General features: G+C 43.0%; 1 protein-coding gene across 1 annotated transcript in view; it reads right to left on the bottom strand.

Annotated features, from left to right (window-relative positions):
* Positions 1–570: 570 nt before the first annotated feature.
* ABHD6 (abhydrolase domain containing 6, acylglycerol lipase) overlaps positions 571–17,287 on the bottom strand; it is a 35,490-nt gene continuing 18,773 nt past the window's right edge. Inside the window, exons 4-10 of the mRNA XM_032801347.2 lie at positions 16,396–16,552; positions 14,744–14,857; positions 12,448–12,580; positions 8,092–8,249; positions 6,195–6,249; positions 4,971–5,071; positions 571–2,624 (exon numbers count right to left, since the gene is read on the bottom strand). Of these exons, the coding sequence (XP_032657238.1) occupies positions 2,448–2,624; positions 4,971–5,071; positions 6,195–6,249; positions 8,092–8,249; positions 12,448–12,580; positions 14,744–14,857; positions 16,396–16,552 (895 nt within the window). The 3' untranslated portion in view covers positions 571–2,447. The remainder of the gene's footprint in view (positions 2,625–4,970; positions 5,072–6,194; positions 6,250–8,091; positions 8,250–12,447; positions 12,581–14,743; positions 14,858–16,395; positions 16,553–17,287) is intronic.

Here is a 17,287-nt window from a genome sequence, read left to right as displayed (position 1 = left end):
CTGGTACAAATCCCCCTTCTACCAGGCGAGGAAAAGGGATTTGAACAGAGATCTGCTACCTCTCAGGGGAACATCCTATTCATAGGCTTATAGAGTCATTCTCTTTCTCTGGCCCAATTTAACTGAATAACTAATTAGTAAATGGAAGAACTTCAACCAAAGAAGATGAGAGAGCCCCACAGCAAAATACTCCATTGCCTAGTGGTTAGAGCATTCATCTGTGAAAAGTGGCAGATTTCTGTTCAAATCTGAATGTGTGTCAGTTAGAACCTATGTACCTGATCTGCCATTTGAAATCCAATTTTACCTGAAACTTTTCAGGCCCAAATCCTGTTCCCATTGAATGCAATGGCAAAATTCTACTGACTTTAAAGAAAGCAGAATTTGGCCCTCACTGCTACCTTTATGTCTCTTGGTACTCTGAAGTAATCATTCATTGCAATGGAGCTTTAATAACCTAGAGTTCACAGAAATTTCAAAATCAACCAAAATACCCACCCACTCGATGGCCACCACTATCTACTCCCTTCCCCTCCCCCCACCAATGAAAAATTCATGCATGGAGCACTCTGTAAATTACTAGATTTTAATAATAATTTAAGTCCTTTGCATATTCTAAAAACCATTTAAACATCTAACAACTTTTTTTCCAGCTTTGCACAAATAAAATTGTCAGCCACTTTGTATTTATTCCTGGAGTGGAAACAATGATCAAGCAATTAATGTAACGGCACGTTTCTAATTTTGCTAAAATAGGAGTGAAGATTTTTCTCTTTAAAACAAAAGACAGACTAGCAATGGGTTTCAAATATATATACAGATCATAGTACATTGGAAAAGGAGCTCAAAGGCAGCTCTTAGAAATGCAGGCTTAAATAGAAATATACAGTCTGCAAGAATCTTTACAGTCTAGAAAAAATGTCAAACGTTGATGTCCAAGTAAGGAGTCCAAAAGGAATGAGTGGTGGCAGCTGTATAATGATGTCGTCCCACACGCTTTCAAGGAGACAGTGCACTCTTTAGCTTTCTACTAAATACAAGCAATGCTTGAGACCAAGGTGCAGATTCTTATCAGTGCCGCAGCATGAACTGCTGCATAGCTTGAATGCATGCACAGCAGCTGATTTTGAAGTACACAGGGACATGAGCTGCATAGTTCTGGGGGTGAGGCAGTCCAGAATCAATCTCTACATATCATAAAAGGTGCATCACAGATAACAAAACGTAACTAGTCTGGCTCTTTTGTTTTGATATAATTTCATTTAGATAAAAGTTACGACTATAAATTTAATTACACATACAAATCATCAAAAGGAAACACTACTGTATTTTGTACTTTTCTGCACCACTATATTTTAAAATGCATTCCATTGGCGCTTATAATGCATCTGCTAGCAATTCGTATTGTAAAAGGTGTAAGAAATACACAAGCCTGTATAGCATCTAACCAATATTACAATTATCTCATTAAGCTTAAATCTGTTACACTTGTTTTCAATTCCATTACCAATCACAGAATTCACAGAATTCATTAAGAAACTCATTATTTACATCAAAATATTCAGCAACACAATATAATTTAAAGATCTAAGAACTCCCACCCTTGTGTTAACCTGAATTTATTCGTTCACTCATCTATATACAGTATTATTGCTTAATCAGGCCCCAAACCTAAAAGAATAAATGGCTCCAGGAGTTTTTCTCCACTTGTTTTAATAACCATCTTGAAACTGCTCTCCATATTTGAGTGATTATATACATGGGCGGAACATCAAAAGAAAGTATCCCCCTTTAAGCAAAGCCAGATTGTACAAACACCTCAATATTCTAAACTGTTAAGGCAGTATATATACACAGGAGCTGTTCAGGGAGTAAAAATCCATCCATAGTACGTGTAAACATTCTGGACATACACTCGTTTTTCCTTTTGCGCACTAAGTTTTATGTGTTGCCTTCATTTTCTGCATAAATCATAAGTTAATGAGTTATAGCAACAGCACTTCAGCAAATGCCTGGAACATCAGAATTCTTTTATAACAATTTATCATGCAATGCAATAGATTCTAAGTAGCAGAAATACCTTAAATCTCAGTCTATGAAGTTCTCCCTCTTCACTTATTCCTTCCATATTCTAACATCTAATACCTATGTTCCAATAAGTTTTACATTAAATACGATCACATATCATGGGCTGCATAAACTCCAAGTTTTCAGTACATTCCATGGCTAGAATTTTCTAGTTTTATATTTAAAAAAATGGAGATTGCTCAATGGATCCCTTAGGTCACTGTGTGTTGTTAGCGCTACAGCTTTACATATCAATGATTCTGGTTTCCTCAGGGACTCTGGCACATTCGCCATGTTTTGTACAAGATCCCTGAGAACTTATCACATCATCAGTAATTCACAACTCAAAACATGTTCAAGTGCTTGACTCTACATGAAGTTCAAGCTAGTTTCTTATTGTTCTCTGTGTTGTGCACCAATGCGAAAAATTCCAGTATGAGCTTGGCCGTTTTCCTGGGCCGCTCTACTACCACAGAGTGTCCACAGTTTTCCAAAATATGTACCTGACAGTCAGAAATAGATTTTGCTAGGATATCTGCTCCAGAAACATCCAGAACCTGAATGACAGAAAAAGTAGTAAGAACCACAGAAAAAAGTCTCAGAGTTGAATCAAAGTTTTTATTGGCTGTTCCATGACCCTGTTTAAACCATCTCGTGTATTTTTACATCAAAGTGGGATACTAAATTACTATGGAATGCATTTGTTTCCCACATCAGATTCTTCAGGAATAGCTCATATCCAGGTGTCTCCTCTGGCCCTCCTACACTGTGTACAAGCCAGGTAAGGTGACCAGATGTCCCGATTTTATAGGGACAGTCCCAATTTTTGGGTCTTTTTCTTATATAGGTTCCTATTACCCTTCACCCCCGTCCCGATTTTTCACATTTGCTGTCTGGTCACCCTAAAGCCAAGCCTAATAGTGGGAATAATTCAGGCACTGACCACATGCAACAGAATCCTACTGGTTACAATTTAGGCACTCTCTGTGCATGTCTGTGCACACGCATGCATGTAAGTGGGTAGATAATACACCTCTATTCCCTGCAGCACAGTTTTATAAACAAAGTGCTAACATGGTCTGCAGACAAAAAAACCCAAAACCCTTGTTCGTATTGATGCGGTAAACCATTCTAGAACCCCAATAGCAACAACCAAGTGTAATGAGCACTGTGGCTAGCAGAGTTTTTCTCCCAACGTGAACAGAGCCTGAATGTTCCCACCACTTACCCAGTTCCACTGACAATGTTCACCATAGACGTCTCTCCGGTCCAAATGCAAGTCTCTACTTTTATTTCTATTTCATCTGAATTTCCCTATCACTTAACATGATCTATGAGCACAGGAGAGGATTTAAACAGACTAGGGTTGTCTCTGGCTCCCCTGCCGGGTTTAGAAGTCTTGTGGCAACTCAGGCTACTCCACAGCATCCTCAGCCACAGTTTGAGCTCTGCTTCCCTCTTACCTGTTATCAGCAGGGGCTCCAGAAGCACCTTCTCCCAACAATGCTGGTAGCACCTCTCCTGTCAGAAGTGTCCACTCCCCCCTCTGTTACGGTAACTAGGGAAGATGACTAGTAGGATTCATACAGCCCACACTCCACAGCAGGCAAGCAGATGAAGGGGAAACCAGCCCTCATCTGGCAAATTCTATTCAAAGTGGACATGGCCCCACTGGCAAAGAGAGGTAGCCTATGGACGGTGTGGGAGGGGAAGCAGGGACTCCCATGGGGAAGGAGTTATCACTAGGGTACCTTACACAAGCACTACACTCTTTAAAAAAAATAAAACATAATAAAAATGAAAAAAGGAGTTCCAAGCTCATCACTCCTTTTGATTTTAAAATCCATCCTATTTCCAGCTGGTTTCAGACCACCCACTGATTCTGACGGTGTTACATTTCCCCTTCTATCCCACAATATAGGCCCCAATTTTGAGTTCCCTAATAGGTGTGGTTGGGAGGGGCAGAGCAGGGCAGAAGTGGCTCTAACTTACCTTTCAGTCCTTGGATTCCAGGGCTGTTTGGGAGCCTGCCTGGCTCCTAGTATAAGTTAAAGGAATCTCACAGTTGTTCTAGTTCAAGCTCTGCTCATGGCTTCTTATGAGCCACGGGAAACAGAAGAGATCCAGAGAGCATAGTACACTGGCCTCTCTCCCTCCCCACCTCCTCCCATCTATGAAAGCCCTCTACGACGGGGACTGGCGTGGGGCTACTCTGGCAGGGGAACTCCCTATCCCTGCAGCACTTCCACCACTATTAGGCCACCTCCGCCGCATAAAGGAGCTCTGGCGCAGGGGAGAACTGACATTATAGCCTCCCTTCTACACAGCTCCACCCCTGCTTATGTCTCAGCCTGTTTTCCTGTATTCCTTTGCACGCATGTACACACAATTTTCTCCTTTGCAAACGTGTACACGCACATGCTCCTCTCCTCACTCCTTAACATTCCCTTGATCTTCTTCCCAGTCTTGCATCTTTGTGCCTTTCTTTTCCTCTGCCACCTACCCAAGGAACAGCCTCTCTCTTCCTCGTTGCCAAGACAACTCTGTTTTCGCTTCAAATTTCTTCTTCCAAGCCCACTTCTTTCAGTGAGCTTTCCACTAGCTGCTCCCTCCCTCACAACAATTAAGCAGACAGAATCTGAGCTCCTGGTAGCCAACTCCCCTCCCAGATCTGCTCTCCCTGTCCCCTTTCCTTTCTGTTGTCTGTTTCCTCCTATCATCCTTCATAGGCTCCCATCTGACAGGGAGATCCCTGGGGCAGACAGGGACCTTGTGTTCTTACTATTGGTCTGTAAAGTACCATGCAAGTCACTAGTGCTAGCTGCTTATGTAACATTCATACAGATGGAAACGGAGCACCAATCCTTTACAAAAAAAATAAAACAGCACAGCGGCAGCAATACCTGATCCTGTTTTCCCCAGATGATCTGCGTTGGGGCTTTGATCTTGCTCATGTTTTCATGAAGAGCGTGTCTGGACTTTTCATCTGTAATTTCTAAAAATACTTTTCAGCAAAGAAGAATTAGTCAAACACAAGTGGGATTTGTTCCATTTACTGCTAATCAGCGTGGCCCGAATCCTGAGTTAGTGATTTCCTTTATTCCCTCAGCAGGCTCCTGTGGCCACCAGCGAGGGTTTGACTGAATAAGGAAAACCTGCAAGACGGGACGACAGTGGGAGGAAAATACCACTGTGTTCTCAAGGGGACTGTACCCCAGCTGGCCCATGGGGGAGGCAGAACAGGATATAGGGCCTGCCCACAAACCACAGATCACTCCAGGATCCATCAGTGGCAGGACAGCATGTCTGTGACCTCTAGCATGACAAGAGTCTCCAACAGCCCCACTCTGTTAGCAGGCATTAATTAAAGCTGGCCAATGATTAAAGCAGATACAAACAGGAGGGGGGAAATTAACTGCTCCAGCCTAGGAGGAGGGCTGCTATCCCAAGTCAGGGAGCTGGGGGAGGGTGGCACACCCTTATTCTTTTAATGAGAAGGGAAGCAGCACTCCCCTCCCCATTACTTCCTGCTTATTTCAGCCCCTGAAGTGGACCCACCAGGGCAGGTGCAGCTGCTCTATCCCACCTCCCTTACATTCAGAAGAGGGAGCTAGGGCCTGGAACAGTAAGGCCCTGATGGGCAGCCAAGCCTATGGAGAAGGATTTGGCTGGGGGTGCAGGCAGGGTTTTTCTGGAGTAAACATTTGATTAATAAACCCGAGGGTTTGTTTTCTTTTTCTTTTCTGAGGGGAGGCTCTCTGTGAAGAATATGTAGTTTTTTTGGAGCTGGGTGGGGACTCTGTCAGCTCACAATACTGCTGGGCAGGGGAAAGACGGGTGCAGAAGAGATACATAGACTCTGGCTGTGTCACTCCACCCTTAGCTCCTCACACGGCGGGCTGAGAGAGCGGGACTGATGCATGCCCCATGACACTGTCCCCACCCAGTCCTCCGCCAGCAGGGAATCTCCACACTGGTGAAGCACCCACCGTAGGAAAACCCTGTTATGGAGGCAACTAGGTCCCCTTCTGCAAGAGGGGGATAGATTTGTACACAAACTGGGTACTTCAGCTACAGATCAAGAGACTTTGTGTTTGGTTCTAGCAGAGCAGAATCAGCGCACTTACATTTCCGGTAAAATTCGTTATGCGGGATGCGAACATCAACAAGGCCCTGCAGGATCTATAAATAAATAAATGTGCATCAGGGTAAGAGAACAGACACACCACACATGGCCCATGCACTGCCACTTAGGTGGCAGCATGTGGAGAAGTTTCCTGAGGACACTGGACAAGACTGTGCCCAGAATCTGACTCTAGGACCTCTTCTGGTCTGTCCTTTTGTGCGTTACACTACGTAATTAAAGCACAAGCTTACTTGGAGACACCTTCTGACGACAGGTTGTTGCCATAATGCCTGGGAAACAAGGCTTTGTTACATCGCTGCAGAGCAAGAAAGTAAGCACACAAGATCTGACATCTCATAAAGGGGCTACAAGCCTGTAGGATAAAAAGGAACCAGAAAAATGCCCTTCATATTGTTCAGTAGGAATTTGCTATTAAGCCAGACTATGCGTCTTGCCAGGTTGTCTCAAGAGTTATCATACATTTTTTTATTATTCACATAAAATTAATACTTTTCATTACCTTACCTTGGCGTTACTAATACTTGGCATTACTTTATATTTCCTCTTCTCCTATAATCTATTAATCAAAGACTTCCTAAGGAAAACATATTGCTAAGTTCCTTTCTCCTCACAATGGAACAATTAACATTTCCATTGAATTTGCTAAAAAAAGAACAAACAAACAAGTCTCTTATGTACTGGACAATAATTTTTCGTCTATCTAGCTTTTCCTGTTATCTATATACACTAAAAGCATCCAGACTTCCCACAAAGCTGCCAAAGAATCTAGATCCTTCCAACAGGGAAGCATCAGGCAAGTATGGCTGGAAAAATACAAAAGGAAAGTGGCCTAAACCACTAAAGATACTAGTTAGATGCAGAAATTATTGAGGGAGGTTCTATGGCCTGCTTTATACAAGAGGTCAGACTAGGATGATCATAATGGCCCTTTCTGTCCTTAAAGTCTATGGAAAATTAGAGGTTGTGGAAAATATTTTCCCATTAACATTCTCATCCCTCAAACCTCTCAAATCTCCAGAGGAGGGCGGCACCAGAGGAGCAAGAGACCTCCAGGAGCACTGACCTGACACTGTCTGCAAGGGTTGCTGTAAAGAAGTTACATTTCTGAACAGAAACCTTCTGAAGTTTCTATGAAGTCAAAAAGATAGAAAAGCTATCAGTAGAACTATGCAAACGCCAGACCTTCTACATCCAACAACCTGTATGTCCTTTATAATCTTTTCTGATTTAATCAAACAAAATTAGTTATTGTAAAGATTCAATTTCAGAGAGACTCAAAATGAAAGACTAGTCATAAGTGCGACACCTTCCAAGTTGATTTGGAGCACAAGAAGCGGAGGAGAGAGGGATTTTGGCAGAAGTCCCACACCTTCTCATTAGCTCTTTTGGCTCCTTTCACGGCGCATGAAGACACAAATGCCACGATTATATTTCGGTGTATACTTTCTATACTTTCAGATATACTTCCGCTAGGATCACATCAATGATGAATCAAAGCCTGTTTGATCTAGCGAAGACTGCAGGATTGGACCTGAACAAATATAAATAAAAATTTCTTGCCCTGATGGACAATTTTAAACTGTATCTTAAGGGGCCAGCATTCTGTGCAAATTGCTAACAGTTCTTTCTTTCCCGTTCTATAAATATATAGCAACATTACCTGGAGAATTACACCGTTCTAAGATACATCCTAGATTGTATCATTTCAGTTTCATTGTCTTTGACACAACTGTTCTGTTCAAAATGCTTGAATTTCAGTGAGAGGCAAGCTTGCCCTCTCACTCTCTCTGTGAGAGTCATTCTGCTTATGGCCCATCCTGGCCAAGTCTACTACCTTCTGTCACGATTAAAGATGATGACTGACTAGGATTTCTTACCTGCTGAGGTACTTTAAAGCGCACATAAGAACAAAGCTTCAGCATGTCTGCCATTTCCTCTGGCGTTGATGGAATTAAAGGAATCCTGTCAATACGTTCAGACTCTTTCAGCTCCCGCAGACGCTTAAGAAATGTGTTATCAGTTGGATATGGCAGACCTATATACGATGAACAAAAATAACCACATGCTAAAATCCAAAAGTGACAACAAGACAGCCGTTCCTAGAGATGGCAACTTGCCACAAAAGGTAGTTATTTCTGGGCGTACTGTACATTTGATTGTTGTAAACTTTCACGCAGTTATGACAGCCTCCGCTAATAGCTATGGTAATCAAACTAATAGCACTAAACACAGCGCAAATACACACCTGCTTTGTGTTCCTCCCAGTCCCCTGTTCTTCTGAAGAAAAATAAAACCTCTGGTTTTGTCACATACTATTTAAAATGAACTGAGACCAATGAAGTGTTAATCAAGATACGGTTCTGCTCTGCAACACCATGGCATCTCTGTCCTGTGGGAGTCTCTCATAAATGGAACCTGCCAATTTTACCGAATTGTGTGAAGTGGATGAGAGAACCTTTGTAATTTCTCAGTTAAACCAGAATTTCAGCTAGTTTGTCAGTCTTCTCACAAAATAACTCTTTTCATCATCTCTCTTTCTCTCATTCTTTGGTAGATCTTGATTTCTCCTGTTTTCTAATTTCCAGAATCCTTTTTCCTAAAATTTTTTAAAAGCCTATCAAAAGGAACACTGCCACTTTGCATAGGCCACAATTTACCTCCCTTCAAAACAAAACAGTGAATCCCATTCCCAGTTCCATCCCTGGAATTAAAATTTTATGACTATATATATTATATAACATGTACAATATAATCTATTCCTGAAAATGACTGAAGTTCAGCCAGGGGAACTAAATTGCCGATTTCTATGGCCTTTCTGCCTGCTTAGTCATTCAACCAAGGGGCGGGATTACACATTATACATATATATTATTTACCAAATGATTTCCCAGTCCTCCCTACTCACCATAACTTTGACCCTACTGCTCTCCTAGCTGGTTGCCTCCCAAACATTATGCAGAGAATTTCTCACTTTAATAAAATAGGAAGTGCATTTCCTTGATACACTAACAGTGCATTACACAGGAGGAAGCCAGAAGCAGCAGCAGGGAAGGTGGGTACTCAATTGCGGGTGTGGAAGGAGATGCAGAAGGGGAGCTAGGAGCATACAGTGGGTGGGGAGAAAGTCAGGATGCAATCTGACAAATACTTTACATATATTATGAATGGATTTTTGCCTGCTGGAATGGTAATACCACCAACAGCTAGTGGGTTGAATAACTCATCACATACAGGAAGACAGAAACAAAACAAAACAAAAATCCTGATGAAGATAGAAACAACAAACAAATCTCCATTTTCTATTATCTTTTTCTAATTATTTGTATAGTTAAGCTGCAGCAGGACATTGTAGGTCTCCTCATGATGTGGGACATACAATTCGCAGGTGGCAACAGCAACTTGCCCACCAAAATGAATTCTCAGACAGGGAACTCCTGAAGCACCAACACTTTATTACTGTGTGCATCTTTTGCTAAGCTATCTCTAGGTGCTGGGAAATTAACAATGAGCATTGCAGGGAAAATACAGAACCAGTGTTATGAAATATTTATTATTAAGTGACTCTATAGGCTTTACACAACATTTTTGCAAAAATTTTCCCCAGCCAGTTCTACTTCAAACCTCTTCACTAGGAGGTGATTCTTCAGGAGTCTGATTTGTCTTGTGTATCCTCAAGTTTCACCTCATTTAAAAACTACTTGCTTACAAAACCAGACATAAAAACACAAAAGTGTCACAGCACACTATTACTGAAAAATTGCTTATTTTCTCATTTTTACCCTATAATTATAAAATAAATCTATTGGAATGTTAACATTGTACTTACATTTTAGTGTATAGTATATAGAGCAGTATGAACAAAGTCATTGTCTGTATGAAATTTCAGTTTGTACTGACTTTGCTGGTGCTTTTCATGTAGTCTGTTGTAAAACTAGGCAAATATCTAGATGAGCTGATGTACCCCCGGAAGACCTCTGCGGACCCCCAGGGATACGTGTACCGCAAGGTTGAGAACCACTGGTTCTAATTCATAGATGCCTGACACACACACAGAGACAGTTATTCACATCACTTTCTTTCTCCAGAGCTGCACAGGTGATAACTAGGTAACATTCCACTTTGCCCTTTATTTCTTGCCTTGGAATCACTAGTTTATTGGATAAGAAGCAGCAGCAGCTGTTTTGACAACAGGGGCAAACACCAAAACCTTTCCTGCATGCAGATAAAGCTGTGCCGACACTCAGACACATTTGTAGCATTTAATTCCCTAGCTTATACTGAATAGTCTGGCCAGGTATTAAGACAGGAGAGTAAGTTGATGAAATGTGAAATTCTGCATAAACAGGTACTTCAAAATTCACATTTACTGAGTAACTTCCCTTCTTTTAACAGTCTCCAAACAATTGGAGAGAGCATAGGCAGATTTGGGAAGAATCAACTAAGCGATCTTCCTTTTACGCTTTCAGAACAGGAAGGACCAAATTCTCACTTACAGTAAGGCCTCTTTACAGCTCTCTGGCAGTGTAAAGATGTCTAAAAGCAGGGCCAATGTAATCGATACCCACTTCAAGACATCTTACGTTGCCAGAGTGCTGTAGAGAGGCCTTACTGTATGCGAGGATCAGACCTGTAGAGATAAGACTAAACAGTTAAATCCCCCTGCAGGTTTAAAACAGACACTTCTTGTGAAGTCAGTTCAGATCACCTCTCTTGACCCACTTCCCCATCCCCATTTTCATTCATCTCAGCCACTTCTGTCCAAGCCATATGGCTTTGTGCTCTCTCCCTTAGAAACATCACACAGAGCACAAAGGTTGACGCAGACTCTGCCTAGCTACCCAACAGCTAAGATTAGACTGTTGGCAAGAAGCATCACTGGTAGAAGGTGTTTCAATTTAAAAGTTTCTACTCAAATGGATATTACAGAAAACTGATTTTAAGAAAAGTCTAAGGATTTTCTTTCGACCATGCTGAAAACTGGAGACGACACATTTAGCAATCTCTCAGTTACATACAACACTGAACATTTACATACACATTACCAAAACATTCAGAGCTGCGTGGGGATTTAGCCCCACAGCTAAGCTTCTGCCAGGTGCTGGGACTGGACAACAGGGAATGGATCACTCGATAGTTGCCCAGTTCTGTCCACTCCCTCTCAAGCATCTGGTACTGGCCATAGTCAGAAGACAAGATGCTGGTTTAGATGGACCACTGGTCTGAACTACTATGGCCATTCTTATGTTCTTAACTCATTCCAATTCCAATGGCAATCCCGGAACTAAACCTCTGTGCCTCCCTATGAAGATGTAAAGGTCCACATTTAGGATTCTAGCTACCTCTCAATTTGTCTATAACAGAAGTAGCTCCTGTGATACCAAATGCCAACACTCTGGGAGAGCCACAACCCTTTGATCTGTAAAAGCCAATGAGGAAACAACAACTCTTTCGTTGGGCCTGCAAATACTTCTTCACGTCCTGGTCCCTCCTCCTACCTTCATTTCCATCTCTGCCCTCCCTCCCCTGCAATAGATAGCAAAGCTACTCTCTGCATAGCAATTTCTGAAAACCTCCACCTTGGTGTAGCATAGGCTCCAAGAGAGCAGAAAGCAAAGGTGCTGATGATGTGTGTCGTCCTCCTCTGCAGTGGGCATTGGAGGGGGGGGACCAATTAAGGCAGCTCTCTTTCTGCCCAGATTCTTCCTCCACTATGTGCATGTGTGAACATTCCATTTTAAACGTTTGCAACTCAAATAAATTCAGAACCAATCTTTTTCAAACGCATAGATTGTCTGTCCCCCCAGCTTCAGCCAACATTGAGCTATGCAAACACATTGTTTTCTGCACACATCATTAAAAAAGAGAGTCACCTTTGGGCTGCAACTAAGCATGGAACATTTCAGCCTAAACAAGAGTTTGCTGGAGAAAGCTGTGAAAAAGGGAGCTTAGAACAGAGACTGGACTTCAGCTTTCACAGCATTTGTTATCTCACACTTCACGTGCTGTGTTCCAGGAGTACATGCACTGTTCTGTTAGAGTCTAATTTGTCTTATGGAGTATAAATACATCTAAACTGGATTCCAAAGTCTCAGTTGGTGCCAAGTATTTCTTCCCACTATCTAATTCACAAAGTTTACACTGGATTCAGTACTACCCGAGGTTCTCTAGGTTCCTTTGGTACAGGGTATATACCTAGCTACCTCCTTCCATACTGTTTTTATTGTGCCACTCACCTGCAGGGCATACAAGAGACAGGCTGCAAATCTCTGCTGGGTACTGAGCAGCATAAACTCCTGCAACATTTCCACCCATTGAGGTGCCGATCAGGTGAAAAGGTCTTCTGTTCAGCTTGATACATTCAACAAACTGAAATAGAAAGGGCAATGAGGCCACAGGGAGCAATTGCACAGTTACAATCCGAGTCATTAGAAAACAAACTCCAAAGCTACAGCATATAGTAATCATGAGGTGCTGGCAGCATTGCAGTAAATCCTAAAAGCAAAGCTAGAGCAGTGTGGTGGATTCACAGAATCTTAAGATTGCCCGAGCATCCTCTTTAAATAAAAGGAAATGTATTTCCCATGGAAGGTGTTGGCTTAACAGTGCTGAGGGTGGACATCACCATTCATAGAGCAGGGTAAGTTTCCCCACCTTGTCCCAGCAAAGTGCCTTGCCCTTGAGCAAGAGAACAAGCTTGAGAGCTACCAGAGTAGTTCAGGGTCCGTGACCTGTTAGTTTTTGGCCATTGCTGGGATTGTCAAAATAGCAACAAGCATGGAAGCAGCGTCTGTGACAGGATACCTGCCCATGGAAACGGCACTGAGAACACTACTCTCCTTTCCTGTTGTTATTTTTATTGTTTCACAGGTCTGGCTGGTGCTTGACAGACAAACAAAAACACAGGTCCCTGGCCCAGAGGCGCTTACAAACTACAAGGTTAGCAAACAAGCGCTGATGATAACTTTCAGTCACTACTGACCCAGGTGAGATTGGAACGGCTAAGGCTTAAAGGCTCTACAGGCCATTACCAAGCCTCTGAACCATCCAGCCTCATCTACATTCCTCTTTAAAGGAAAGGAAAATAAACAAAAATAAACTGCAGCCTGATCCACGTTATAGAAAATAACAGTCCCTGTTTCACCTCCTCCCACCTTCCTGCTTGGTCTTGTTCCTCTTCTCTCCTACATTCCAGCCCATCCATCTTGATAATGCCAATAAGGGACAAGGGGGAAAAACGCAGACTTAGAAAATACAAAAATGTGGCCCCTCACCTGCTGTTTATTTCTGCAGCATCTTACCAACCATCTCTCTGTTTTCAGAGCTCTGCTGCAGAGCTCAGCTTAGGAGAGATTTAACGCCCCCTACTGAGGCCTGACCCTGTACATCACTGTGGCAGTGCAGAGGTGTTCGCATACATAAGAATCTGGCCCAGAATATATTATATACTTACATCAAATGTGAAGTAAAAAGCAACACTGTCACAAGGAAGGCATCTGCTGATGATGCCAAAGGAAATGGACAGAGGCACTTGGCAGCTTTTACAGAGATTGGGATTCAATACCAGTCTATAAGGTGCCACAGGACTCTTTGTCGCTTTTAATCTGATAGAGTGGTGCATGAGTCACTTGAGGGGGAGGGAGGCGGGCTTGTACGTGGTGATCCTGGATCCCTGCCCATTTTCACTGCTGGCTCTTGAAAAGATGTGTGGGTGAAGAGGAACTGAAATCAATCAGAGTATATGACTGGGGAAAATGCTACTGCTGTGCCTCCACGTCCCATCTCCCCCCACCTCACTACAGGCGTTTTTCTTCAGCCCTGCCATATCCCTTAATTATGACCCTGCATGGCTCAGCCATTATGCTGAAAAGAAAATTTACACATTTTATAATCTGAGCAGCAAAGTACAAAAAAGCTCTCCCATCATACGAAGCTCCTGTGAGCTGCAGGGTTTTAAGAACTCATCTGATTCTGGGACACAGGGTCCTAGCTGTAATTTGCACAGTGAATTTTCTAACGTATTCGAATGTGCCCAAAGCAGTAAGACTGTCCTGGCTAATCAGTCACATGGTAGGAGGTTAGTCCTTGAAGGAACAGAGGGACACGTTTCCTCTGCAAAGTTCCTTCTGCAGGGCTGCAACTTAGCATATTAAAGAGAGCCAAGGAGCAAAAGCAATACTGGCCCATTTAGTGATCCAAAGAAATGAACAGCTGAGCTGCAGGAGGGGAGGGAAAAGGAGAAGTAAACTGCACTTGCTACAAGCCAGGAGTAGATGATTTCCCCTGCAAGAAAAGGAGAGCAGGGGAATGACTCCTCCGGGGTTTTCCTGAGGCAGCACACTTGCATGCTGCCATCTACACAGGGCTGAGCCAAGACGACAATATAGCCCTCCATGTTTCACCTTCAATCTTCTAAAGAGAAGAAATCCTGGTTTCCAATCACTTCAAAGACAAATCAAACCCATATACCCTGATTGCCCAGGAAGGGGGACATGGAGAAGAACAGACATAGAACACAGCTGAGGCCATCACCTGGTGTATTCTTTTAACTTGCCCATTGATGGAGTAGTCATCTAATGATGATCGGGTAGTTCCCTCATGACCAGGCATGTCAACACAAACCAAGTGCAGGTTCTTCGGAAGGAACTGCGGAAACAAAGCGCTGGGCAGTTAGCCTAGAGAAGGATGCTATGAAGGAAACTGGTAATTACAGGGGGGGGAAAATTGATTTCCTATTAAAATCTCGCTGGGAAATGTTGTCCTGATTAGCACAGTGTGGCCAAGGGCTGTACCATATTACATTAGTTCACTGCGAGTTGGTATTGTCATTTATAAGCTGAAGGAAGTTTTATTGTTTAAAAAAATAGAATCCAAGAAAAAGAGAAGGGGAGGGAAAAAGGGGGAAACAGGGACTGTGTTATAAATGTTGGTATGTGTACATCCAGCATGAGAAGTGATTAAATACCTTGGGCTAGATTTCCAGCACACAAAGCTTCTCTCACAGCACAGCCTTGCCACCGCACAGAGATGGTTTCCAGCAGAGCACAGGTAGCTTTTCCTTTGCTGCTTTCCCTCAGAGATGTTGCTGGGAGAGAGCAACTTTACTTCCTGCTGCTGGCTCCATAGGAGCTCTGCAGGTAGGCATTACTGTGGGGAAGTGTGAAATAAGTACCTCCCATAATCATCCCATGTACACGTTCACTCTGGCCAGTAACACCCACTTTTGGGGTGGTGCAAGGCCCCTAAAAACACCTCCAGTGTTAAGGAGATGAAGCCTGTTTTCTGAGACCACAACCTCCTCTCCTCAAGCAGATTTTGGGTCTTAAACGCCTTCCACAGGGACTCTGCTTAGGTGCTAACACAGACTAGAGTGCAAATCTAGCCTCATAGATTAAATACCAGAAACGACCTATTCACCAGAATTATTATACACAAGACTCCAGCTGTTAAGAAAAGGCTCCATCGTATTAAGTACGATTTAAGGGCCTGTGATATACACAGGGTCAGACTGGATGACCTGATGGTCCCTTCTGACCTTAAACTCTATGGGCACGTCTTCGCTACAAACTTAAGTCAACCTGTGTTAGGTCAACTTACAGCCACTGCAGTAATTACTAAGGTGGCCGATGACCACACTACCCTCTTTGTGTAGATGGAGCATGTCCACCAACCGAAGAGAAGCAGCCCCAAGCTCCATGCAGGAACCGTGAAATTGACAAGAATGACATCCAACAGCCAACGTAACTAACGCAGCGTCTACACAGACACTGCATCACCCTATCTACACCAACATAAGCCTTTCGTGGAGGTAGAGTTATGATGTTGATGTAGTAGCGCACTTACATTGGGGGCAACAAGGCTGTAGCACGTACGCTGACATTAGGCAGCTTACGTCGACCTAACTCTGTAGTATAGAGCAAGCCCATGACATTATTAAGTCTGGAAGCATAAATCCTCTAGACTTTGAATGACAAAAGGGGTGGAATGCATCAGATGATCAATATGTACAGTAGCTGAGGATATTTCTAGTTTTCCAAAATAATTGTCATAGCTGTGATCAGTATAGCTAATCTTCCTAATGTGCTAGCAGGAGACCCCTCTTTCACAACACCAACAGCACTGCAAGTAAAAGTGTTCTCTCGCTAAGGCAGTATCCATTTGTTGTTAGAAAAATGGAAACATACCTTGACCACAGACAACCACATATCTTTGTGGGCTGAAAATCCATGTAACATCAGTATGGAGGGTTTGAATCCAGGCCTCCCTCGATAAGAAAAACAGAACCGGTAATCATCATAGTTAGCATATCTAACCTGCATGCCCAGTGCTCGACGCCAGTACCTAAAGACAAAGAAATAAGTGAAACATGACATTGGAGCATGATCTAAAAGTCTGAGCACAAGACAGGCACACAGGATTCCTTGGTTCAATTCCAGGCCCTGACTTGCTATGAGAATGCAGAATTAACGCCCAGATCCTCAATAGTATTTAGGCACCTTATGCCTACCAATTTCAATGGAAGGTCGGAACCCAAATATCTTTGTGGATCTGGGCCTCAGGGTCCAATTCTAAGCAGTACTGAGCATCTCTTGCAAATACTCAACACCAACAATCCCCAGTGAAGTCAGTGTATGTTGAGGACGCCTCAGAGGATGTGCTGAAGATTAGCCTCTTTTGGCTCAGTTTACTCATCTTTAATATGGACGCAAACAAGGGGAATTGTTTGGCTCAGTTCATATTTGAAAAGCATTAGGAGACCCTTGGGTAAAATGACACATGTAAAGGCAAAGTATGATGGACATGTAATGTCAGGAGTTGTTACGCTGGCTTATTTGAGTTCAGTGAAAAATGTCACAGAGAGCTCAGCCCTCACAAGGGACTGATACACCAGTTACATGGAAAGTGGGGCTCCAATGGTGTGCTGGGCTTGTGGGGTACCTGTGCACTGGGGCGGACCCAATCTTAGGGGCAGCAGGCACTCAGATACTCCACAGATGGATGCTGAGAACTTGAACAGAGCAGAACAGCTAGCAAACCTTTATCAAAGTTTAATAGTTTGGCTGCTGCCACAGGGTG

Source organism: Chelonoidis abingdonii, chromosome 17, assembly GCF_003597395.2.
Source record: "Chelonoidis abingdonii isolate Lonesome George chromosome 17, CheloAbing_2.0, whole genome shotgun sequence".
Lineage (NCBI taxonomy): Eukaryota > Metazoa > Chordata > Testudines > Testudinidae > Chelonoidis > Chelonoidis abingdonii.
The sequence above is the reverse complement of the archived record's forward strand: the minus strand, read 5'-3'. Positions and strand labels throughout refer to the sequence as shown.